Below are 26,837 nucleotides of genomic sequence, written 5' to 3'. Positions count from 1 at the left end.
CACCAGGACAACTCTCCCATATTTCCTTTCAGGACAAAACCTGTCTGCCCCTCCTTTCCGAAGAATGAAAACCAGCCAGGTGTCCCATCAAAGAGCAACAGCTCTACCACACACCTCTAGATGGAGATGTGGATATTTGCTTGTCTGCTCACCAGGTTATGCACTCCAAGGGTGATGAACGTGAGCCCACAGAGGAATACAACCAAGGAGGACAGGCAGTGCCATACCAGAGCAGTCATCTCCCTCTTTTAGCTCTGCCCCAGCTGCTTCCCTCCTTCTCCCGTATGAGGGAAACTGGTGACCAGAGCCCCAGGGTCAGGGCCACACTCGGAGGAGCAGGCAGTCCTTGCTGTGTCCTGATTATGTCATTGGAAGCGAGAAAGAAAACCAGGTTTTTTACATTTTTTCCCCAAATGTCATTTCCATTAGGTTGTCTGTTTTGGCCAATTTAAGCTCTCAGCAGAATTCCCACCAAAATTTATATCAACTATTTTAGGGAAGGTTTTAAAAAAGTGAAAGAGTTTGACTAATTTTAAACCCAGCTTTCCCAAGGGACACTTAACAAAACATACAATGTCTAAAAACCTTTGCTGTTTTGAAGAGTTCAAAATAACATTCCAGAAGGGATCTTTAGAAAAATGTTCCTGCACCGGTCCTGTTCCCGCCGCTGGGCTGGGCCGCCTCCCTTTAATGAACCACATTTGTTTTCCATTTAGTTATCAAATCTACATTAAAATAAAATCTCAGAGTAAATGAAATCAAACTAACCTGCCTCCTTTAATTTTCAGAATATTTAAGGCATATTAAAGGAGCAGAGCCTGTCTATTTTCATTTCCAATGGGGCCAGGTACCAGAGCTCACAAGCTCATCCCTCTGAGCCCATGTGATGGGGATGGGGCTGAGCACACCTTTGCTTTCCCTCATCCCACACCGCTCTGCTTTGCACCGTTAGGCCTGGAGCCACTCCAGGAGACAGGCTTTTGGGCTGTCCTCACCACCCCCACTTCGATATGAAGGCACCCGGCTGCCACTTGCAGGGAATACAGTAAATCTCATTTTACACTAATCCAAGAACTCTGTGAGGCTCTCTCTGTAGCTTTTGTCTGGAGAAACTGGACATGTTCAGAGATGGTTTTAATAAAAGAGGCTAGGAAGAAGATATTTAAATCACCCTGCTTGGCAGCCCGATGAAATTACCTGTGCTCAGCCCAAAGGAAAATCACCGCATCACTTGCAGAATCCCCTCCCTTATATAAAAATTAAAAACTTTTCCTCACAAAAGATGTGATTTCTTTTTCCTGCTGTAATTTGTTGCTTTTAATGAGTTGCCCTCACTCACAACCGCCCCTCTGTCACTGTTTTGCTTGGGTTACCTGTTGTCAGATCTAGGCTGCTGGTTCCCGGCTCAGCAGCAGGTTTAACGTCTGAAACTCCGGGTGGGAACCACACGGGTGGTCTGATCAGCTGGGCGGCTCGCTGTTGTACCCCATCACCTTCACGCGCCAGCACAAGCAATCCTGATGATGGCAGGCATCTGAAAACCATTCCACTTTTGTATTGATCAGTGTGGTGGGAAGTGTTAGTGACAATATTAGATCTTTTGGAAGGAAGTTCTATTTTGTCTGGTTTATTCCTAGTTTTCATAGTACAGATACCCTTCAGACAAAAACATCTTAATTCTTAAATTTTTATTAAAAAAAAAGAAAAAGAAATAAAAATTAAGAATTAATGTATATGTCAACATCTGCCCAGAGAGCATTTACTGAAATATTAAATATACAAGTGACTCAAAACAATTATTACCTTCTTTTCATTAACAGCAGACAACATTTCTTTTTGTCAACAAAGATATTTCAAATTTATTGAAGCATAGTGGGATACGTCTAGGTCCCAAACGTACAAACAAAACTATAAATAGTTAGAGAAGATAAGAAAAGTATCTTACGTAAATGCTCAGCCTAAAATTAATACAGAACCCAGGAATCCTTCCTTGCTCCCCAGTATATTTAACATTTCCAGATGTGCCTGGATGACCAGTTTGGGATTACAGGTCTGAAGCTGCATGACGTGAGGCCCACTTTTCAGAGAGAATAAGTCAGAATAAATGTCCTACAGCACATCCACTTTTCTACAGCTCTCCTTGACTTGAACAAGTACTTTGATATTTCATGAAAGAGACATCTTTCACTTGACTTTGTCCTGCAGATCATTGTCAGGCAGTTTCTTTCTCCTACCATGGCCTCAAATTCTTTTATGCCTTTGGTACATCTGGTCCTGCAGTCATCAGCACTGAACAGACTTGCATGTTGCAGTGGACCAAGAATCTCACTGCCCTCAGTGATCTTCACATTATTTTGCCTGTAAGCTTGGTCAAGAAAAAATGTTGCATCTTGCAGTCTGTGACATTCCCCTGTAGCAGCCCCCTGTCTGTACCTGGGTGCGTTGTACAAAGGCTTGTCATACCTTGGGTGTGAACAGCCCCAACATGCGTTATTAGTATTATCCCATGCAAAGAGCTCCAGGGATCACTTTCCAAGGCCTCTTCCAAGGAGACCCAGATTCATTAGACAGACTGACAGCACGTTACTTGGTACAAGACTGTCCAGATTTATTGTACAGTGGCTAAGGCTGGCACACACTCCAGCAGAGCCTCACCATCCCACTGACATCTGGCACACAGGCCAGACTGGCAGAGATGTGCTGGGCCCACACCACCACATAGGACAAGAGAGACCTTCGAGATCATAGAGTCGTAGAATCACAGAACAGTTTGGGTTGGGAGGAACCTTTAGAGCCCATCTAGCCCAACCCCCTGCAGTGAGCAGGGACATCCCCAACCACAGCAGGTCACTCAGAGCCCCATCCAGCCTGGCCTCAAATGTTTCCAGGGATGGGACATTGGCCACCTCTCTGGGCAACCTGGGCCAGGGTTTCACCACCCTCATAGTAAAAATTTTTTTCCTTATATCCAGTCTGAATCTCCCCTCCTTTAGTTTAAAACCATCCCCCCTTGGCCTGTCACAGCAGGCCTTGCTAAAGAGGTTGCCCCCAGAGACAGAGTTAGGCATTTGAGGGAAGCCAGTTTGGTCTGTTTTCAAGGACCTGCTATCTATTCACCGAGCTCACATCCACTCAAATCATCCCGTTGCCACATAAACAGGCTCCCCAGGGAGGAAGTCACGGCACCAGCCTGACGCTATTCCAGAAGCACTTGGACAAGGCCCTCAGAGACATGGTGTGAATTTGGGAGTCCTGTGAGGGACAGGAGTTGGACTCGATGGTCCTTGCGGGTCCCTTCCAACTCAGGGCATTCTGTGATTCTGTGGTAAAGACCCCTAATGTCATGCTTTCTGTGTCAGGCCCACAAAGGGACACTGATGTTAGATGACATTATTTAGACTGTAGTTGTAAACATTAAACACTTCTTCCAGTGATAAGATCAGGCTGAACCACAACCAGGAATCATACAGCTGTAAGAAGCTGTTTGCCATGTTGTCCCAGCTAACGGGGTACGAGTTGGTAACAGATCCACGTCTGAAGGTCTTGTTAAGTCATATCCTAAGACTGGCAGGTTTCATGTTTTTACCATAAATAGCATAACTCCTTAATACATATACTCAGATTTGGCTGGCCAGCTGGGGAGGGGTTTAGGAGAGGACTGGAGAGGTGAGGGAAGGGCAGAACAGGGCTTGTTCCAGTGTGCGGCCCAGGTGCTTGTTAAGTTTCTTCGTACCACCAGGTTTTCCTGGCCCATTTTGCATGCTTTGCAATGTCACTCTTCAGTACCACTTGCGTCTCTGTCCCCCATGAATTCAGATATGCTCTTTTCCTTCCATGCTGCTGCACTGCTCTCACTTCACCAGGAATCTCTTTGGCCCCCACAAGTCAGACCCCTCTACACTCCTCTTTCCGCGCTGTCCAGTCTGTCCTTTGGTCTCAGCCACTTCTGGTGGGATTCGTCTTCTCTCACATCAGTTATCTGAAAGTTAGAATCTAGTCTTAGCTGTCATCTTGGGTTCCTCTCTGCTTGATGAAAAGAGACCGTTTCCTCCAAAGACCAGTTCCTCCCAGTCTGAGCGCAGGGTGGAAGACAAGCAGAGCAGATGGCCCTCTGGCAGCACCTGCTTTCATCCTTTGCCTGTGCAGGAGACCTAAAAGCTGAACTCTGCATCTGATTTTTAGGCAGGGAAGGATAAATATGGCTCTCACAGAGCAGCAGCATTGCTGTTTACAACACAGCGGGGGTTAAAGGCAGCCCCTGCTTGTCCCAGGACTGCCACCTCGCACTAGCACAGGGAGGAACTGCCGCTCACGGCCAGCACAGGTCGGGTGTGGGGCTCCCACAGCCTCTTCCTTCTCATCCAGAGAAGTGAGGCACTGAAAAATCCCTCAATACTTTCAAGGAAAAAAAAAAAGTTAACTTTTAAAAACAGATTTGTAAGAAACAGGGTATTGTAAAGAACATGGACAGACACCTCCTTTTGGTTCATTTTCTCTCAAAATGGACAGGAAAAGGCTTTTTAGAGTAGCGTGTGAAATTATCTTTTTTTCCAAGAGTTTCCTCTTCATCTGCATTATAACATTAGGTCTATGTTTACACAGAATTTCAGAGTCCTGTCCAAATAACTTCCCTGTTTGTTTACAAGTCAACGGTAGGAAGCTCCCTATTACCACTGCTTTAATGTTTTCTCGTTGTAGAGGTATGACCACAGGGACGTACAGCTGCACGTTTTGAAGTGTGATGTTGCTCTGTCTCTAGTGGCACCCCTATTTCTCATCATTCAGAAAAAACAAACATATTCTTAAATGTTAAAACACTGTATGTAACATTGGGGTTTATTTTCAAAATCTTTAAAACAGTAGGTAAGTCCCATGGTTATATCAAACACCTCAATTTCTTTTTGTTTATTTGGGTTTCATTATCTTGGAAGAAGTTTCCTGGAAATTTTGCATCTCTGTTGCAGCGCTGTAACAAAGTCATTGCTCAGGTTAGTCACCTCCAAATCTGTATTATGCAAACCTTGGCACCTCTATATCCCTCCCCAGCTGAGAGAATTTCAAAGTCTCTGCTTTCTCTCCTGCTTGAGTAGCCTAACCTGACTGAAGTGGGAGACCCAGGGAGCCTGCTGTAAGCAGGACTAACCGACAGCTCTACTGCAACGCAGCTCCCATTTCTGATTAAACAGTGACCAGTGGAGGAAGACATGTCAGATACCCCAGGTGAAAGGGGGGTGATTTTTGCAGCAGAAAGCCAGCTGCACTGTGGAAGGCTGCCAGGGGAATTGGTATTCTCAGGAAGCTGGCAGCTCACACGCTGTAAACGGTGCAGTCTCTGCTGCAGATGATGAACAGATACATGAACTGCGCGAACGGAGAGCTCCCTGCAGACCTGGTGCTTACAACAGGCGCTGCAGAGCAATGAGCCAAGGTGCAATACAGTAGCAGCCTGAAATCTTATAAATAAACAATGCAGGCAGATCGCAACGAGCAGATTCCTGCTCTTGCCTTGGGTCTGCGCTGCTCTTCGAAGGCTGCTGTGTGTGAGCGGAAGGCCATGGTGCACAGGGGCCCCGGGGCACACTGATGGGTGCCGTCCCCCAGGGACCCCGACAGCATCCATCTCCCCAGCGGCTCTGCTGGGTGCAGACCATGCCCTCACTGCATCTTGTGGTGCTTTGGAGGAGGCAGAGCCCCTCCAAATTCAGAGATTCTCTGTTTTTAAGCATTGCCTCATCTCAGGAAGGAAGGTGGGAGAATTGGGGGAGCTGGAGAAGGCCCATGTGTGAGGGAGCTGGGGTAAAGGATGCATGGGAGCTGGGGGCCTTCCAGGTTGCTCCTGAGTAGGTGAGGGAGCTCAGAGGGCTGGGAGCAGCGTGCTGGACATCGGTGACAAGCACCATCATCCATGGGTTCCTGTTCTGCCCCAAACCACCATAGCCACAGTCAAGTATTGCTGCCAGATGCTCTGGGCTGAGGGGACACTAAGAAAGGTCCAGGCTCAGGTGTGAGGGGTAAGCAGTGGCAGGGCAGGGCACTTGAAGTCTCTGTGATGGGGTCAGCACCTCCATGAGGGCAAGGACCATTAGCTCAGGGAAACTGCAGGAAAGTCCTGTCCTGAGACTCGTCTGGGTCCTTCAGACGTGCCTGAGGAACTCATCTAAGCCCAGAAGTCACCTGGGTGGGGAGGGCTGGCAATGCCGCAAGCATGGACCTCCAGGAATCTGACAGTTTGAGTGAAATTTGGGATCCATCTGCACCCTCTTCCATGGCCAAGGCAGGCAAGCAATGGCACAAGCTTCAGTGAAATGATGCATCTAATCCGCCTGAGTAATGCTAATGCAAGCCTCTTGATTAGTGTTTAGAAACCAGGCAAACAATTGATTTAAAATAATTGGTAAATTATGATTAAATAAAAACATTTATACAAAAGAGTTTGTCATTGATATGGTTAAATAAATATTTGTAGAAGTAACTTATACTTGGCCCTGTGCCTGGGCGATGAGCTCTCTTGGGCTGGCTGTGGTTTCATTTTAATAAAGACCAGAAGGCATTCCAGAAATACATAATGCTCCCAGCCCCTCCGATGTATATCTGGGGCTTTAGCTCTGCTCGCCACTAACCCAGGCCCAGCTTTGCTTCATCTCGCTCACTAGTGCCTGTCACACCCCCTCCCCAAAAACACGCTCCTTATTTAGGGCTGGACCACAAAACAAGTGGCTGTGTCAAGACAGTTTAGTGGGCAGGAGGGAGGGAGGTGGATGGAAATGTTCAATTTGTTGCCGCTCTCCTGCATCGTCTGAACAGAGGTAGGGCTGGGTAAGCCGCTTTGTCGAGAAACCTCAATCTTTGGAGCTGCTGCAGGGCTTACAACAATACGGCTCTTATCTGGCTCCGCTCGGTGGGAGATTTCCAAGAGCTTTACAGAGGGGTTAGCCTCATTATCCACCATTTAGAGATAAGAAAACCGAAAGGAGACGTGACTTGCCCAAAGTCCCGGTGCAGAGGGAACAGAAGCCAGGTCACTCGTCTGGCTGAGGCCCTGCAGAGCCTCTGCAGCTTTCTGGGTGCACTGCCCTGCTCAGGCACGTCCTCCTTGGGTGTGAGCCTGATGATTTCTGCGCTGCCTGGCTACAGAGCTGCTCCCATGGACTGATGGGACTTGTGCAGCCCCTCCAGACACCTGCGTGCTGCGAAGGATCTTTGCAAACACTCAATGAGCAGAGGGTGAGGGAAGACATGGGTCAGCAAAGCGTGTAACCTGAGGGCTCTGGATGTGATGCTGGCACTGCCATTGCTTTGCTCCCTCATTCCCAGCCAGCCACCAAGCCACCAGAGCTTGGAGCAGCCAGGCCAGACACAAAAAACTCTTCCTGCCTGCACTGGCCATCCAGCAAGCAGCCAAAGGCTCGTCATTGCTACAAAAGGCACCAGCTCAGGCTGGAGGCTTACATGCTCTTTATTGCTCTCAGTATTGGCCCCACAGCAGCTTGCGCAAGACTGGCTAGCTGGGAATCTCTGCTTGTAGAGGTATCACCCCAGTCCCAGCCTTCCCATTCTCATGCTTTGGCAGAGGCTCCTGAGCACCAATGCTGCTGCAACGTGTGCTGCCCAGCCCAGGGCAGGGTGAGGGTTGCCTGAAGGGGATGTACATTTGGCTGACGTCAAAGGCAGGAGAACCAAGCAGTTACTGCACGCAGCAGCTGTCTCATTCACCATGACATCCCTTCAGGAACATGTAGTCGACCTGCAGCCTAGACAGCACGTACAGTGTATCTAGCAGCATGGTCTCGGGATGTGAAAGCATGTTTGGACTCTTGCCTGGGGTGACCTGTGTGGCTGGCTACTCAAGGGAGGAGGAGAAGGCGGAGAAGCTTGAAGGGTGCAGGAGGAAGGACACAGGCAGCCAACCCATAGGGCATGCATGAGGCACTCATGGGATGGAGGGAGTAAGTCCCTGCTTTCCTGGAGTGCAGCATTTGGGGATTACCACAGGCACCACTGCAAGAAGAGCTCAGGACCTGAAAGCACCCTGCTGGTGGCCTGAGACAACAGAGCAGCTGTGGGTGCTAGAGAAGTCCCCTGAGGAGAGCAAGTCACCACACTCTGCCATCCCTGCCCAGCTCCATTGGGAAACCATCCCTAAAGTGTCATCTCCAGTGGAATAAAATAGACATTCACCTGCCCCGGCTGTGAGACACAAATACGCTGTCCCACTCAGTATACACGTCCCCCGGTTATGCCCACAGGGAATCAGCAAAGCCCAACCACAGTCCTCCTCCCCACCACCTCCCCACAGGCACCTGGGGGACAAGACCCTCCACCACCCGTGGGTCCATACCAGGGGTGCACTCAGGGCACACAGTGCTGCTGTGTTGGCCCTCCCACCGAGGGCAAGCACCCTGACCCTGGCATCCCCCCATGACCTTGAGTCAGGAGGCAGCTCTTGGCACCTTCCATCCCACAGAGCAGACCACTGCTGCCCCTGGACAACATGGGCCATGTCTAGCCTGGTCCTTCTCCTGGCTCTGCACGGACAGAGGAGGTCCCCAAGTGCCCTTGATCTCCTGCCAGTGCAGCTCGCTTGACCTGAGAGCTGTGCTCAAGGCAGCGTCCCCATCGAGAGCATCTCCCCTCCCGCTGACCTCCCTAGCCTCAAACCAAAGGCTGAGACTTTGAGCCTTTAACTCTTCCTTCACCCCTTCTGACCTACCCTCCCCTGAGATTCCTGGAAATGAAGGATTGGCTGCAGCGACCGCTGCCGAAGGACTGGTCAGTGCATCAGGAGTGAGCCCCCCACCCTGCCTGCTGCCTGGAGCCAGCGAGCTGGGGACGACTGCCAGTGCATCCACCGCCCCGGCAGCTGGACTACATGGGAAGGGATGGGCAGGGACATGGGGCAGCCTTCACCGCAGTGACCGGCTCCAGCAGCTATCTGCACTCACTGCGCATCCCGGCTCAGTAAACACAACAGGCAGAGTTTCACAATCAAATATTTATGCTAGTAAAAAACATTTTACATAATCTTTAAACAGCTATGTCATCTCCCTATTTTCATTCTCTGATCTCTCTGTTTTGAATTGGGATTGGAGAATTTAGCATATTTACAAAGAAGTAAATATTATGATGAAAACATCAGGCAGCTTAATAGTAGCTTTAGTAAAGTGCAGAAGTATTTTTGTGTTCGTGTTGTCAATCGCATAATATCTTCTGGACCTTCATAAATTAAGGGACCTTGCTTGGATGCTTGCAGCATTGTGATAAATACTTCACAGCTTGAATTCAAGCAAGGCCTGTCTGCTGTCAGAACAGGAAGAGCTCATGACATCTCCACCATAAATTCCTGCCCTAGAGATCTATGAGGAGATAGGGAGGTGACAGACCAGCTAAAACGCCTGGCAGACAGTGGCAAATTCAAGGTAGGCAAATGCTGCTGTGTTGGCGCTTACCAGGGTCTGATGCACACAGAAAGTAAGGACTAGGTTGTGTTGGACCATCCATGATTACAGCTTCCTGACCAAAGAAATACCATTCTCTCAGCTAGGCAGTGAGCTAGGCCCAAGCTAGGATCGGTCTGAACTATTCCCCAGAGACCACTTCTACTTCACAGTGACAGAGACACTGCTACTTTGCTAGCTTCAGCTCAGAAAAGCTCTGTCCCAGGTCATGGAGAGGAATATCCTGACTGTTGGCCATGTGAGAGCCAGAGGACCTCTCTCCTGTGCAATTGACCCCTGGGCTGAGTCTCAGGCATGCAAAGAGAAGCTCGTTTTTTTGCAGGTTCCTAAAGACCATGACCAACAGCACAGCCAGAGCTCTGCTAGGGCAGTCTCAGAGCAGGAGATTCATATCTGCCCTAACTTCAGATGACTGAGTGATGTGTGTGTCCATCATTTGGACCCATTAACGGGCAGTTCACCCAGTGCACTGTAAAAGTCACCCTCAGGAAAAGATTGCATCTTTCACTCTCTATCAAGGTGATGACATCCTGGCACTAGGTATCTTCAAAGTATGACCAGAGCTCCTTGTGAGCCTTGGCTACTGGTTTCCCTGTAATGCCTGCCCTACACTCAGTTTATCACAGCTATATTGGTGATGAATGGAAGAATTCACCCCTCCTGAGCAACATATTTGTAAAGAAAAATCTCCAGCCTTCCTCCTCCTTCAGGATTCAGTGTTATACCAGCCTGGGGACATTCAGCACAAAGCTCTGTGCCAGTACAGCTGTATCTCCCCACGGGACCTTCGCCAGCACAGCTATGCAAGCATGCAGCAAATTATCACTAGACTACACATGGGGATGGGGAGAGTCAGGGTCATGACTTCATCCCATCAGATTTGTCTTCCCAGAACATATCGTGGAGATTCAAGAAATAAGGTCATGGCAGGAGGGCTCTTCTCCAAATGGAGCTGCTGGGTTCTAGAGAGAAGAAACAAAAGGCAAACTGGGCTCATTCCTACAGGAGAGGATGGTCTGAGCAGATGTGACTGGCAGGATACCAGGTTTGGGGAAAAACTGTTTGCTTGGACAGTTGCAAACTGTTTATTAGACCTTTTACTTGGCATTACATCCAACCCTAAATCTTGCAGTGAACTCAGTTTGCTGAATTCAGCAGTTTGCTGTAGACAACGCCAGTAAATACACTCTGTGGAGGCATCAACACCAGCAGTAGCTGGAGTACATGGGTAAAATGGCAGGTCTTCTCTGGTGCAGAGCTGGATGTCCTGTGCAATAAGAAAGCAAAAGCCAGAGCAGTGGGCCAGGCAAAGTGAATCTCCTGCAGGAGACAGACCCCAGCCTCACCTGGCAGTGCAGCCCTGGGCAGGGGTCTGGGAGATGTCCCTCCCTAGGGCTGTGGCTCCACAGCCCTGAGACCTGCTGGAGTCTGGCCTTCTGTGGCACAGACACTGTGTCACACGCTGACCCCTCCAAGTCCCAGGAGGGATCTCACAGAAACATCAGCTCATTTGGGTCTTTTTCCCACAGATGCAAATCTACATAGAAACAAACAATCTGCTTTAAAATAAATCAGTACCATAAACAATAGGGTGTGCTGGAAGATTAGAAGGGACTGCTTCCTGGTATCTGGTGAGCAACACAGAGCTGATATCCTCATGGGTCTGGGGTGTGACTTCTCAGTTCAAAGGAATTCCCTATCATGACTATTTTATTCTGGTATTTAAGGCTCAATCCTTCACTCACTGCAGTCAATATGACCCTGTTTACAGCAGAGGTGCCTAAAGCAGTACTGGAAACAGGAGAACGGGGGACAATACTCATCTTTGCAGTCTATGGTACCTATGGGCCTGTTTCACCTGCCAAAGAAAGGAGGCAGGTAGTGGTGATGCCTACCCTTTTCAGAGGTGAACAGTGTCTGTGGTGCAGCACAATGTCTGGTAGCAGATGTGTCCAAGACACAGGAGGGCTTGGGCAGTGTGAACTCTGGAAACACATTAAGACCTTGTGGAGTGTTTACTATTTCTGGGCTATCTAAGGCAGATAGCCTCCCGGCAAATGGCTCGGTATCTGTGGTGTGATCTCAGTGCCTGTCCTCCTTCCCTCTAGTCCGGGGTTTATGGGAGACAACTTACGTCTGTTTCCTGAGGACATCAAGAATTCATGTGGTCAAGGCTGATTCTCACATAATGACCAGCACAGGGAAACACCAGCTCGGGATTGTGAACTCAGCAGTTGAGTCATTTGTGGAGATGAGCCCTCTCGTAGAGCTTACGTCACCACCTAAGAAACAAGTGTGGACAGTGAACAGAGAGCTTCCGAGGTTTGGACACTGGTATTCCCTGGAGGAGGAAAGGGAGAGGAAAAGGGACAGAGGGAAGGAGGGAGGGAGGCAGGGAGGACGGGAGGGATCGAAGGAGGGAGAGAGAGAGGGAGGAGGTGAGAGGAGAAGAAAATATCTTTCAACTTTTCTAAAATCTCAGCATTTGTCAGTGGCATGGTTTTACAGGGCACTGCTAGTTTGTGGCTGCTCAGTTTTGGAAAGGAAAGAAAGGATTTCTAAGAGCAGGTCCTGGAATCAGCATCATGGGACTTTGAGTCTTCATTGCTCAGAAGCCTGGGGTCAACTAATAACATGGATTCCCACCACAGCCCATGTGTGTCTGATCATAGAATCATAGAATCATTAAAAAGACCTCTAGGATCATCAGGTCCAACTGCCAACCCACACCACCAGGCTTCCTAAACCATGCACTAAAGTGCCATGTCTACAAGTTGTTTGAACACCCCAGGGATGGTGACACCCCCACCTCTCTGGGCAGTCTCTTCCAATGCCTGACCACTCCTTTAGGGAATAAATTTTCCCTAATATCCAATCGAAACCTCCCCTGACGCAGCTTGAGGCCATTTCCTCTTGTTCTATCGCTAGCAACTTGGGAGAAGAGACCAACACCCACCTCGCTACAACCTCTTTTGAGGTAGTTGTAGAGAGCTCCCACGCCTGCCCTAGCAGGGAGGGGCAGCTGTTTGCAAGGCACAGGCCAGACCTGTGGCTGGCATTGCACCCCATGGACGTACTCTGTGGGTACAGCTTGTGTACAGTGTTCACAAGGCAGCAGAAGTTTCTCCTGGCCCAACCAAGCTCAGGCATTGTTTAACAATCTGACAAACTGGCTTTCTTCATTATCACTTAATTCCATCACAGGCTTATCTCTGCCTTAAGCGGAGTGGTAAATAGCACTCTGGGTTTCAGTTAATCGTCTGAAAGGATGTCAGGTGAGTAGGTGGCAGTAGGAATCTAAGTAGGGTGTCTAGTGGAGCCCATGAACAAGCTTGCTTCTCCCCTGTGCACCTGTGCAACTTACCTCACCTTACTTACCTGGCTTGGTAAGGGCAGGGCTTTGCCCTCATTTGGGATAAACAATTGGCATACTTTGTAAAGCATCCCAAGGAGAGAGGAACAGCCATTGCAAGCACCAGCAGAAGAGCAAGAGGTGGAAAGCATGGTGGCCAGGTAATAGCATCTCCAGGGCCAGTAGTATGCTGGGATCTGTCTTTTCTAGGAATGTGATTAAGGAGCTGTTGATGTAGCATCAGAAGTGTTTTTAGAAGAAATTCATTAAATGAGTAAAACAAATCTCTGGGGCCTGGTAGTACCAGAGGACTGCAGAATGCTGAAATAGACAAAGGAACATGTCTCTGCTGCTAAGCACAGTGTGAGACCCAACATCCTTATTTGCTGTGGGTGGAGGAGGGTGGTAAATCTGATGCTCATTTTTACAAAAGGCTCCAGTGAGGATCCAAGGAACTATAAACGCGTAGATGTTCATGCAAATTTCTTGAATAGACTTAGCAGAAATATGGAGAAATTCTATGTATGAGGGTTATTATGCCACCAATTGCTCAAAAGTCTTTGAAGTACTCACTGACAGTATAGATAACAGTGGGCCAAAGAATACGGTGGCTGTGGGTTTCCACCAACCTTTCAATGAGATTTCTCATCAGACACCCCTAGCTCCAAGCTTGTAGGTGGGAAGAGTCTTGCAGTAACTAGTGACTTGTTAAAGATAGGAATAAATGGCCATTTTTCATATCTGAGTGAGGTAGTTTGTGGAGTGCCAAAGGAACATGTGCTGTGAGAGGGATCCTCAGCAGAAACGTTAGGGGAAAATGCTGATGATTCAAAATGACTAAAGCAGTTAGAAGTAAAACTTCCTGCAGTTGCAGAAGGCTCTTTCCATGCTGAATGCTGAAAAGATGAAACATCAGACAAGATTCAACATCAATAAATGTGAATAACGCTCAGCGTGGGGAAGAGAAATGACCAGTCTGTGCATCTCCACAGTCAAGAGCCCAGCATTACAAGTTACCACTCAAGGAAGAGAGACTGGGGCCATTTCACGCTTGAGAAATGACAGCCCCATGTCTAGTGCCTTCCAAAGAGACCTTTACAGTTTCTATAGCCTTCTCAGAAGAACACCTCAGTGATCTCAGAGTGGTGGCTTCAACACCACCTCGACAGAGAGCTGCATGGAAAGAAGTGCTAGATAAGCAAGATCATCTTGAGATGTTGTTTCTGCTGACACAAAGTTTCTCCTCAGCCTCCCTAAGAAAATTCTGGTTTAACCAGAAGGTGAGTTTTTAGATGAGATCGTATGTAGCAGTTTGAAGCCCTTGGTTGACACTTCAATCTTCCTGCTCTTCCCCTTCATTTTTTGGTGTCATTCAGCAGAGTGCCAATGCTGATTGTTGGGATCTGGGAGTTCAGGGGAAGGATTACTCGTGGCCAACAGGCTGTAGCTGAAAGGAAAAGGAATTAAAGAAAGGTGCAAGAGTCTCATCCATTCCCTCATGGGCTTGTAATGCCAGGGAAGAGGGAGCAAAGCCATGACACCAGCAGTCCTGCACAGGCACCAGTGTTCAGGACAGGCTCTGACATTTCCTGCGAGCCAACCCTGGCACTGACAAACTCACACTGTGTGAGGGGATGCTCGGGTGCCTCACATAACTAAATATCTGGTGTAAATGTGCTCAGACAGAAGCAGACTCACCCTTTCAGCTAGCAGAGAATGCCCTGGGGTACATGGCCAGTACAACATCCCATGTGCAGGGCTGGTCTGATGTGCCCTCCGGGGGAGCTGCTCAGGAATTGCCCGCAGATTAATAAAAAGTCCTGAGGAAAGAGTAGGGAGGAACAAAGGTATCCCGTTAAAATGGAGGTCAGGCCAGCCAGGTGGGACACCTCGTACATCCCTAGCAAATTACCAACTGGGATGGGCCCGCTAAATCACACCAGACTTTGCATTACTCTGGGTGAGCAGTCACCAAACAAGTAAGCAGAAAGCTTTATTCTGAAGTGTAGATAGCATCTTGTCCACTTAGCCTCTGCATGCCCTCATCGTGACTCAAGCTTAAGAAACCTGTGATCTTTGCATGACTTCATCTCCCAGGCTTCTGTGCTTGGGGAGTTTGCAGGGTTCATCCTCCATTCTGACATGAAAGTAAGGAACTTATCCACATCAAATGGGCTGCATCTGCCACTGTCTGACCATCCTCCCCAGTTGAGGCAGGCCACACACCACTTACTTGATCATTCTGGGATTTTACTAACCTGTTTACTTTTTCAGCTGCACATTTTGCAGCCCCTACTTCATCTAAAAAAATAATAACTATTGTGCTTGACCTTTTTCTCTGTTGATCATTGCCCAACCTTTCTACCTCCTTTTCTTGAGTATTTCTGATTTTGCCTTATCACAATACTTCGCTTCCCACCTTGAACCTATTCTGAGTTTTCACCACACTTGTGTAGGACCACATGAAAAAATGTTCTTAAAGTCAAAACCTGATTTTTTTCAATTGGTTCTGTTTTATTCAATGCTTCAGAGGCACCTCCAGACTGCTCTGAAAAATTGGGAGACCACAGCCTATATCCAACTCACGCACTCATCATTTTAGCAGCCCATACTAGAAAACAAAAGTCCTTTGTCTTCATTTATCATTCAGGTAGCCTATGAGTCTCCGTGAAAGAGGGAAGACTATGATACTCAAGGGCTTTAGCAGCCCAGAAGTGTCCTGCACTGTCTACATCCTTGATGCCAGGCCTTTCAACAAGTCCTCCTCTGTGCACGTGCCTCAGCAGAGACAAGGTGCCAGTTGTGGAGGCGATGGGAAAAGCCCACTCAGCAGCATGCCCTGCAGCAGGGGCCAGGCCTGTCCTGCCAGCCTCCTCCAAGTGTTTGGTATCAGGCCTGAAGCTCCTGTGCCTACACAGTGCACTTGGGGCAGGTCACTGCTCTCTGGTGGTCCGAGGCCATGCCTGCTGATAGCCTTTTACTGCCACAGGAAGACTTATATCAAACAGGATCGTGCAGTGTCTCCCTTGTGCTCCACACCTCTTGCACTGAACTCAAAAGACTGGAGATGGTAAATTTTAGGCAGAAAAGGACACGAGCATGAACCACTCTGGTAGCAGCAAGAAGGGACTGAGGATGCAGAGCTCATTCTCAGTGGAAGACATAGCTGAGTGAAAAGTTCCTGGGGACCCTTCCTCTGGGCTGCTGGGTGATGTGTGCACTGTTGTGGCTGATGTGGAACCCATCCATCACATCTGCAGACAGTCCCGAGGGGGCAGAGGGACAGATCCAGGGTGAGACCATGCGGCCACATGAGGTGCTGTACGGCTGCAGCCTCCTCAGGCAGGTCCAGCTAATGCATGATGGAGAAGACCTGGGGACGTCAGGCTATACAGGGAGCACAGGGACCTGAGCGGGGCTTTAGCAGGGCAGGGGCAGTAAATCATACAGGGGTTTGCAATGCATAAAACTACAAGAAACTACAGTTTGAGACTGTGGGTGTCAATAAGTCCTGTCTTGTCCTTAAGCTGCTTATGGTGTTGTTCTGCTAATTGGTGGCATTTGTTTCAGGACAGCACTACTTATGAGGGGCAGTCCATCAGATGAGACATTTCAAATGTAGTGGACTAAACATTAGAATCAAAATCCTATAATAGTTGTCCCTGGCTGTTGCTGTTAAAAGAAACATTTGGTTTTTAGTGTACTGTAATGGCTGTTTCAAATTACTCCAGTGACTTACACACTGAAAGATTAGATATAATTTAGCATACTAATAATTTTCAAATAATACTTTAATTTGGATTTTAGCAGGGTAAAAAGTGTTAAGGAAAAATAGCTGTCATATTCAAAATGTTAATTCTGGTGGTCAAGATCTATGAACTAAGAATTGTTTTCATAATGCATCTTTTGCTTTGAAAACTTCAAAGCTTATCATGTCCAAAGCCTAGATCAGACACTTAGTTCCACCCAAGTCCAGCTAAATTGCTGATCTTGCAATACAAGTGTTCCTTTCTTGTATTAGGAAACATTAGTAAGGAACAACCCTCCTGGCCAGCTTGCTGGACACCACAGAAGGGCTTTGTTTACTGTCTCAAGTCCATGCTTGGAGGTGGATTTATTTCAATAACCTCTTCCTCATCAGACATTAAGGAATATCCACTTAAGGAATTATTAATAACTAATAATTATTTTTACTGTAGTATGATATTAGGGAATATCAGATGTAGCGTGATCAGGAAACCACACGTCCAGCCCACAACAGCTAGAGGGCTCAAGTCAGAGCAGCCACATCGTATGGTCTACATGAGGGTGAGGGACCCCAGCACTCCCCAGCTCTCAGTGGGGCACTGCTGGAATCGGAGCCCCTGGGGCTAGCAGGTTTCTAAGGTCTCTGACAACGTGGGCCCAGGAGTCTGGAAGCCCTGGAATTCCTATCACCAAGACAAAACATATAAGAGGACTTTGCAGAAACCACAGGATTAAACAAACAAACAAACAAGCAAACAAGCAAACGAAAAAACCCCAAACCAGGTCTGAAGCAGTTTTCAGGTGGATGCTTATGATCTAGCAGGAATCTAGGCAGTTTCCCAGGTAAGATTCCAGGGAAGCTAGGACCTGTCCTTGACTTAGCTTAACTTGTACCACTTACGTTACAAAGGAAAAGGTTCCATCAGTTCATTTCCTTCTACTTACCTCCAGTGAACGAAGTGCAGGCTTGAGGATGAGGACCCTCAAAGGACTGCATCCTTTGATTGTTTACACAAAGTTTTTCTTTGAGAGATTGTTTGGCAGGTAGAGAAGCGAGCGCCATTGCAGCGAAGCCCAGCACACAGCTGTGCCCAGCCTCCTTGGATTTACAGCACTCATCTGTAGCACAGGAGACTTTAAGTCAAGATTTAGCCCTGCCTTATTTATTTGGATTTATTCTGGGTGTCTGTGTGTAACAGAACAAGAGGACAGTTCTGAGTGCCTGCAGCATGTGCTACCTGAGCCACAGAGCACGTGAGCATCTCCAGCGGATAATCCTACGGATGCAGCCACCCGCTGACAAAGGTGTGCACCCAGCTTTGGGCACGCCTGCACTGCAGGGGGAAGCGCGGCCGAAACACCCGAGCACCCCTGTGCTCACATTGAGCTTCCTAGCACAGCCCGGGGTCTGCGCAGCCCAGGGCGCAGCCTGCTCCATGTGTCAGCTCCCAGAGAAGCCGGACAAGGGGCAGCAGCGGCCGCAGTCGCAGCCTCATTTGTTGAGTGCCCACGTCCCCTGGCTCCCCAACAGGAAGGGCATCCAACACCGCACTCGGGAAGGACATGCACCCGGCCGTCCCCTCGCCCAGGACGCTTGCCCTGACCCCTGCCTTCCTTTGTTTAGGGGCACACAGACCCCAAAACCCCACTGGCCACCCCAGCGTGGGAGCCGGAGGCTGTGGGCCTGCCTCGCGCCACGCTACAAAGAGTTAAGCCCTCGCTCTGTTGATATTTCCGAGCGGCTCCCGAAGTCGGCCAAGACGGGGAGCGCCCTGATTGGCTGCGTACCGGCCAGTTGTAATTAGTATCAGATATCAAACTTCTGTCTTTGCTAAGACCCTTTCCGATAGTTGATAGTTGCTGCTCCCCGCTAGACGATGACATCAGCCAGGACACCCAGCTGCTGGTAGTAAACCCCGCGCGGGAGGAGGTTCCCGCTAGCTCCATGTTAATTAGTTGAACACAGCTCAGAGGGAGCAGTTGGTGTCTGTGGAGGGTCAGTGCTGGATGGGACCAAATCTTTCAAAGCCGCTTGCTGCTTCTTGCCAGCCGGCTGTAAAAGCACCCAGAGAGTCCAGAAGAGCTGGATGAATCCTGAGCACTAGCCGTGGTCTGGTCGGCTTTTCTGTGGAGGAAGTTAATGGTTTAAGTGAGGGGCGTCTGGATCCGGTCCCCGAGTCACCATGACACTCCTGGGGTCTGAGCACTCCTTGCTGATTCGGAGCAAGTTCAGATCAGGTAGGGGAAACCTTGAGATTTCTCTTAAAACTTCTCTCTCTAGCAAGCCATAGCCACAGACTGTTTTGCATTAAATGTTTGGAAGCAGCATGCAAGAAAAATATTCAGGGGGTCGCAGAGCTGTCACGGCTTTGCTCTTACAGAGGCTATTCCGCAAGTGGAGAACTGCATCTTCCTTCCTTTCTGTTGCTTTTATTTTTTTCCTGGTTTTTCGTTGTCTTCAATTTATGTCTGTGGTTTATTTTGGTAAAACGGCACTTCCCAGGTCTCCTGCCCTGGCCCTGCTGCAAAGCATTTGGGCAGGAAGCCAACAGGGCATCTGGGCTAAACGAGGTACCTAACGCCGACTGTGTGCTCCAGGTGCTTTCGCAGGTCCGTCTGTGGTAATTGCAGTAATGATGGGCCTGACACTCTCTCTGACATGCAGGCAGCTGACTTTGTTCCATTAAGTTGTGACTAATTGGAAAAAAATGAATTTGAAGAAATGCGTCATTTTTAGAAGTAAAAATAACAAATGGAACATGAAAAGTATTTAAAGTGACATCATCAGAGAAATAAAACCAGAGCCACACAATTGATTGCCACTTTCGGAGGGTTTGCAAGTTAAACATGCCTCCGTCCTGTAAGTTAGGGGAAGTACCGGTAAGGGGCTTCTCAGCGGATGTTCAGCGTGAGTGAAGGTGAGTGAAGGTGAACTATGGGACAGTCACTTCTAAATCAGACCCTCTGCTGGATATTCATGCCTTTATTCACGGGCTTTATTTCTAGTAAGTATGCCGTGTTTGTGAGTGGGTGTCTTTACTTGTAATTTTTTAAATGAACATATACTGTAATATTAATGGTAATGTCAAGAAATATTCTCGAAGAGCTTTCTCTGACCTTCCCAGAGGTGAGGTTCTCCCCGGGAATATTACCTGTGAGGATGTTCAGACAAACCAGTTGCATGTGCCATATGGGATGCTGTAAAACCAGACGGGGTAGTCACGTTGGAACATGCACCCGGTCTGGCATGTCACCCATGCCGTGTGTGTTTTTGCCTCCTCGTGCATTGTAGATAATGAAATTAGAGATTTATGATACTGATGGTAGACATGAGTGGTGTTATCAGGATCTCTTAGATAGCTGGGTGGTCAACTTAAACTTTGTTTTCTCAGCAAATACAAAGTTGGCAGTTGGTTGAAAACCCAAGAGTGTGTGTGCAAACACAAGTGTCCTAGTCTGGCTGAATTATACAAAACTTGGGTCCAGGGCTTTGGTGTGGTTACCATATCGCTCTGATCTTACATTTCATTAGATTAAGTCATTCCTTAGATTTTGTTGGTATATTATGGTACAATGCTGTTCATTTGAAAAAAATCTCAGTCTGTAACAATTCCTCCAGCAGCTACAAAGCAACACTGCCACCTTTCTGATGAGAGGAGGATGGGCTGTGCTACATGTCCCTGCATTCTTTTCAAATGAACCAGTATTGTTTTTAAGGCTCATTTCTGGTTTATTTGTAAGCTGGCTTTATTATGGAACCAAGAGTGGAATCTCTAAACATATTTTTTAAATAATTCTCCAGTAAAAGTAAACTTTGTGGGTCTTTGTGTCCATAAATTCTCATGCCTTTCAGCATTTCTAGGGCAGTCAATTTGTGGGGCATTCTTTGGTTCATGACTTATTCCCACAACTGCCATCCCTCACTATTGCCTGGAGAAAGATAGGTTTCCCATTTGACAAGATCTCTCTGCTTATTTATTATGCTTGAGTCAGGCTTGCCAAAATCCCAAACGCGTGCCTGCGCCTCCCTCTCCCCACCGCGGGGACCGCCGCAGGTAATACGGGACATGGCCACAGCACTCGTCATCGCCAGCTGTGAGACAGGGGAGGACAGAGGGCTGCTGAGGAATATGAATAATATGTGTTGGATTTTTAGTAAGATAGGGAATAGAGAAGAAAAGCTAACATTTAATGGTTGAAGTGGTTGAATCTTTTTTATGTGCCAAGTCTCTATGGGACAGAGTTTCCTCTGGTGTCCCTGCTCTGTGTGCAGCCTTCGGTAGCTGTAAAGCCCCATGAGGATGGCAGGAGGTGCAGTGCTCTGATTTACTGTCTTCCATTCTCTTGGAAGAGGGATGAACATCTCAAACAACCCATCGCCCCGCACCACCCCCCCCAACACAGCTCAGGGGCTGTAACACGCTACAGGAGAGCAGCAGTTTACACAGTGAGCTGTGAGGCTTGCACGGAGCATGTGAAGGACAAGCCAGGAGGGATCAGGCCCTGACATGCCAAGCCCCAATGAGCCGCGCTTCATGATGTGCCGTTGTTTTGGAAATGGTCTTGAACAGGCAGGTGTGAGGCTTTGCTTGCTCCCCAGGTTTGGGAAGGATTAGCTGTGCTCTGTGACTCATGACAAGTCTGAATCCCTTTTGAAGGATTCCAGGCCAATGTTAATGAGGGCTGAGGTAAATCTTAATAACTGAACTTTTGCTGTCTCTCCATGGCCTGCACACATTGAGCAGCTGAAAGGGCACTGTGTGTGTTAAAGGGTGCTAGAGAGAGATAACTTGCTTGTTGCTTCCTCATCCCGGAATCCCTTTAATCTCTGCGGCACACAGCAGGCAGAAAGTGGGGCAAGGAGGTGGCAGCTAGGAGATGGTGGCACATAGGTGTCCCTCCTAGTGTGTCTCGAGGGTCAGCTTTCCAGTCTCTTGCTTCCATCTGGCAGCATCAGTAGCAAGAAAAAGAAAAGCTTTTGTGCAGGAAAGGCTGAGTTGGTGGGGGGAGCCGCTTTTTCACACCGTGCCCAGCAAACCTCCCTTGAGTCCCACAGTGTTTTCTTCTGCTCTTCTCTTTACTGTGGTCCGCAGTGAAGGACCAGGATAGCCATGCAGTGCAGAGAGACTGTAGCTACCCCAGTGCAGGGCACCAGGAATTGCTCCAGAGGAGAGAGATCAGATCACCAACATGCTGCAGGCCTTCAGGTTCCCCCTCCCCTTCCTTGAGGATTTGGGGGTGTGTTTATTTTGTCTGTTTTGCCAAAGATAAATATACCGATCTGAGGTCATCCTGACAAATTTTGCAGAAATGATGATTCTTCAAGCCTGCCATGCTATCCCATGTGCTTCAATTATCAATGGGGTTGCACTAAATCAACTAGGACATCTAAGGGCTGTTCCAGAAACATATTTAACTCTTCACAGAGACAATAATTTATGTGAAGTGATCTCCTGCTTTGAATACAAACCAATTGTACTGCAGCAGCGGAGAACCATTGTCATCGGACAGAGCAAACAAAGCTGGCAAATGCAGACTTAACCTTAACGCTGACCTTTTCTGTCCAGCGATATGGAAAAGAGTTTACAAGGCCAACATCTGCATAACATCAGTGGTAGTTCAGATAATTGGTGAGAAGTGAAAGTTTAACACTCTAAATATGGCTCTGCATGGCTTGGCATGGTGTAATATCCAGGCCTAATTGTGGACACATGGGTGTGAATTTGCAGAGAAGGCTTGCCTGGCTTTATGGAGAAAAGGATTCATACATATACATAGGGCTTGAATGAAGCTGGCTGAGATGGGAGAGGAATCTATTCTGTCTGCTTTTGGTAAAGAGAGTGAATTGGACCAAAATCCACAGGTTAATAAAGGCAGAAGAGAGTAGGTCTTGGTAGGATGTTAAGCCAGGCATTTTGGCAGAATCTTTATTTTCGTTTTCCCAGAGTCCAAAGAAAGTGTGTGCATGTGTTTCCTTTCAGATCATGAACCTGTACAGTTCACAATCAGTGTGCATGTTCAAACCATGGCCTCTCTGTAACTGATGACACAGTTTTGTGATTTTGTGAAGTTTTTGTAAAACACTGACATGATGTAGATCAGTTTGTGCTCGGGTTTGTTCTTCCCATGTCTTATACCTCAGTGTTTTAGCTGACAGACACCTTTGTCAGTCAGGCATGTGTTATAGCATGGATTGAAACATCACTGTGCTTGAGGAGAAGGATGTATGGGCTGCTCACGGGGATGCTGAAGTCCTCCAAGGAGGACTGTGACAACATGTTCTCAGGAACATAGTGAGGTTGGGGTTGCACATGAAGATAGGACAGCCCTCAGAGAGATGTCATAGATGGTTGTTTGTTAGTAGTGACCTGTGTCCATTTGGTCTGGGCTCCCTACTAGCCAGGTGTGGTCCTCTGCCTTTTCCAAGGCTCTTGCAGGCCCGTTGCTCTCACCAGTGTAGATGAGATTTTTTCAGTGCAGTGCAGCCTCCCAGGTAACACACAAAGCTGTAGCACATCTGCCTGGGAGTAAAACACTCCCATTCCGCAAGTGCTGAGCATCGCACGCGGAGGTAAAGCTGGTTTAGCTGAGCTTGGCTCCGAGGCAGTGCCTGGCCAGGAGAGGACTGACCAGGGCTTTCCACAGCTGTCCTGGCTTAGCAGTGCCATTTTCACCTGGGCTATGGCTGGCTGAGCTTCAGCTCTGCTCATGCGGGTCACACACAGGCCATGTTGTCAGAGGATAACATGGGCCTGGAGACGTGACGCTACAGAGAAATCACTCCGTGGGACCTGGCTATCAGCAGAGCAGTTGGGCTGAGAGCCGTGGAGGGGCTCAGGGCAGAGGCTGGACATGGTGCTTTTGCAAAAGAGCAGCTCCAGAAAAGCAGGCCCTATAATGCTCTGCTGGACCAGTGCTTCACCCTGCTGGTGACGGCACCCAGGAGGTTGGCTGGCCGGTCACCAGCTCAGGGTGACTCCACATTCACCCAGGTACAGCCTCCACATGAGCATCTTGATGCCAGCCTGTAGCTTGGTCAGGAGAGAGCACCGCCTGCTCCCAGCTGCCCTGCCCATTTGGACCTCCTGCTTTGGATACGAGTTCCTGCTCCCGATGCAGCTGCGAGAAACAGCCACAGCCCTGAGAAGGCCACAGGCTGCATGACTGCACCCTGCCAGCGCTGCTGTTGGGACCTTGGGACGATCGAAGGATCCCATGTGCATTTCCCCCTGGCATGGTCACACAGGAAAGCCTCAGACAGCATCTGTAAAGACAGTCTCAAAGCCAGGAGCAGTCCTGCCTTTCAAGGAAGGCTGTGCCCAAAACAGGGTCACTTTTTGCCAGCCAGGGTGTGAGCAGTGGCAAGTCACCAGGTTCCTCTGGTGCACACCATGGCCATGGACAAATACGTGCTTCATGTTTGCTCAGGTGCTGTTTAACATGCAATAAAGCTGCTGCTGTGGAAGACAGGAGTCTTTCCTCCCCATCACCCCATTTCTGATTTTCTGCCTGCTCCCGCCCTGGCCCCAGCAGAGCAGTCCCCATCCTGTGCACCACTGAGCTGCACTCATGCTCCTAAAACCCCAGCTCTGGGCTACAGAGGGCAGGAATGAGGGGTGGTTGACAGACGGGACAGTGACTTGCTGCTGATTTTTTTCAGTGGCAGTGCCAGGTTCAATTTTTTGCCAAACTGTTGACTCTCGTGATAGTCACACATTTGGGTCAAACTGGCATAACGTGACGCTCCTGCTGGCCCTCTTCATTGCTCAGCCCAGGAGCACCAGCTGGTGCAGGGAGAGCAGCAATCTGCCCGACCATCAGCTCTGGTATCAGCAGTGAGTTATGTCAGAGGAAGATGAGAGCACAGCAATTGCACTGAATGTGGTTCCCAACCAGAGTGAAGGTGCTGGTGCAGCCCAGGCAGGGAGGAAACCAACAATTACTGGGATTTCACCTGAAACCATGTAAGGGAGCTGGGATGAGCTGAAGAAGTAGGGACTCTGCCTCAGTTACTCCCACTCCCAGAGGGGCTGTCAGATAGGGACAGATGCTGGGTCAGAAGGCAAGAAGCAGCAATGGACCTGCAGCTCCACCGCGGCAGCTCGTCTCAGTTGCGAGGCTGAGCTGAATGCTCAGAAAGCTCCGTGGAGCCCAGAGCTTCCAGGGAACATGCTCTGGCTGCTACATAAGTGTTGGTGGGGAGGGACAGGCTCTGATTCAGCCTCCTTCTGGAAGATAGACCTTCACTAACACCAGATCGGGTCAGCCATGGCTTTGCCTGCCTGCGCTGTGAGAAGAGCAGTTCCCCAACCACACCGGGAAACGTGCCTCAGTGCTGCTCAGTCCCCTGTGCTGTTAAAGCCAATTCCCCAAAGAGATGAGGATCTGAACATGTCTTTTCCAGTGCATCACCAGGCCAGGCAAGGCTCAGGCTGTCCTCTTAGCTTCCTAAGACTCTGAGGTCAACTCCTATGGAGGAGGATGACTCATGACTGTAAGTCGTGGGCAATGCTCAGAGCTTGGGGCACCAGAGTGAGCTATGACTGATGCCAGGAGGTCTTCTCAACACCAATGACACAGCCCCACTGGAGAAGATGTTTCTGGAAGCTGTATCACTAAATGGGACTTGGTGCTAGCATAGAAGAGAGGAGTATTTCTAACATAAAAAGTTCACAAGCAAAACCACTGGAATAGCTCAGACATGCCTCGCATCATCAAGGGAGGGATTTCTCATCATGGGGTGCCATAGGAGGGAGCAGGGTTGCTGAAAGCAAGGCTGTCTCTTGGCCGATGGCAGCTGACGGTGCCAGCACAGCTTGGAACCACAGGGTGACCAGTGTGCATGGCTGCTCCCTTGGGGCTACTGCTCACCATCCAGGCTGGTGCAAATGGACAACAGGGGTGCTGGGGGTGTGGGAATAAGATTGTCTCAGCAGAAGTACTCCAGCCTTCACTCTTTGTAACATGACTGTTCCTCTGAAGTGTTAGCAAAGCAGTCCCTTGAAAAATAAGAATATTCAGGAAAAAAAAATCCCATACATGGCGGGTGACAGCATCTTCTAAGTGAGTCACAGGCAGGACTCAGAGCTCAGACCTCCAGACACATAGCAAAGGAAGAGGACAGGAATGCAGATGGGGTCAGACACAGCGTCAACGGATTTCAGGTCCCCTTCAAGAAGCAGCTAAATAGTGGTTGTTTGGATGGTGCCATGGGCTCCTCTAGCCCTGTTTTTAGGCATTGTTGGTTGTAAGGTAAAGGCGCAAGCCTTAAGCTGGCATCCACCGAGCTGCAGTTACAGCACTGACTCAGAGGCTGCCAAAATTAGTGGCTGCTTTACCTCTTCCTGCAGGGATGTTCAGTGTTGTTGTCTGTCGCTGTTCACAGCTATGTTTCTTCAGATGGTTTGCAACAGGATTTGGAATTCCATAGAGATGACAGTTGGAAGTCAAGACATGCATCCTATTGCATGAGGAGAACCAGATCTGGATGAATATTCAGTGGCAGAAATAACTGCTTCAGCCGTGGAGCTTGGGCTGCTCGTGGAAATGACCAGCATTTGCACATGCCTGTCCTCACATTTTCTGTCAGCTTGCCCTGAACAGACAAGACTGGATAAGCTTTTATTCCTTGTCCTGTGGCTTAAGAATGGGCCAGGAAGTCTGTAAACTCATCATTGCCCAAGATGAACAATGCTTGGTTGATCATCCTAGGGAGGTTACGTGGCCTGCCTGTAGCCACTCACCAATGGAAGAGCTTAGCTCTCACGCTCAGAACAGCTCATGTCACTGCTGGGGCACAGCCTTTATGCCTCTTAGCATAAAAAACAATTTGGAGACCTTTTCTCTCTGCACAAAGTTATCATTGAATAATATCAGGTCCCCTCTGTGATGGTCTGTCTGTCTGCAGTGCTTAGCGCAGGAGACATAGGAGAGGCTGTTAGCTGGAGCTGTGACAGGGTAGGCTCCCCTGGATTGTGCACTGTTTGGTGGAAGGCAGTAGGATCTGGGAAATCTGGGTTCCTGAGTGCTGGTCCTGCAGCCCAGCAAAGGGAGAGGTGCAGCAGTGAAACCTATATGTGTTTCTGGCATTTCTTGCATCAAGGCATATACTGAATCTTATAGCCACCACACTGGAAATCATCATCACCTTCCAAGCCATGGTTCAAGGGAATTTGTAACATCTCCTTTTTCTCTAAACAGGCCTGGCTGACAGCTGACTGCATCCTAAGGCTGCTAAATTATTTATCTGTTAAGAAGGGCTGTGAAACAAGCAGAAGAAGCAG

At 48.7% G+C, this 26,837-nt stretch overlaps 1 protein-coding gene across 4 annotated transcripts in view; it reads left to right on the top strand.

Annotated features, from left to right (window-relative positions):
• MYOCD (myocardin) overlaps positions 1-26,837 on the top strand; it is a 119,491-nt gene that overhangs the window by 60,306 nt on the left and 32,348 nt on the right. The window contains exon 1 of one of the 4 annotated variants that reach the window (XM_075111107.1): positions 18,396-18,792. The exons of the other annotated variants lie outside the window; for them this stretch is intronic. Within the exon in view, the coding sequence (XP_074967208.1) occupies positions 18,738-18,792 (55 nt within the window). The 5' untranslated portion in view covers positions 18,396-18,737. Of the gene's footprint in view, positions 1-18,395; positions 18,793-26,837 lie in introns of those variants that run through there. 4 annotated transcript variants of the gene reach the window in all.

This window comes from Phalacrocorax aristotelis, chromosome 16 (genome assembly GCF_949628215.1).
Source record: "Phalacrocorax aristotelis chromosome 16, bGulAri2.1, whole genome shotgun sequence".
Lineage (NCBI taxonomy): Eukaryota > Metazoa > Chordata > Aves > Suliformes > Phalacrocoracidae > Phalacrocorax > Phalacrocorax aristotelis.
This window is presented reverse-complemented; position numbering and strand designations above follow the sequence as displayed.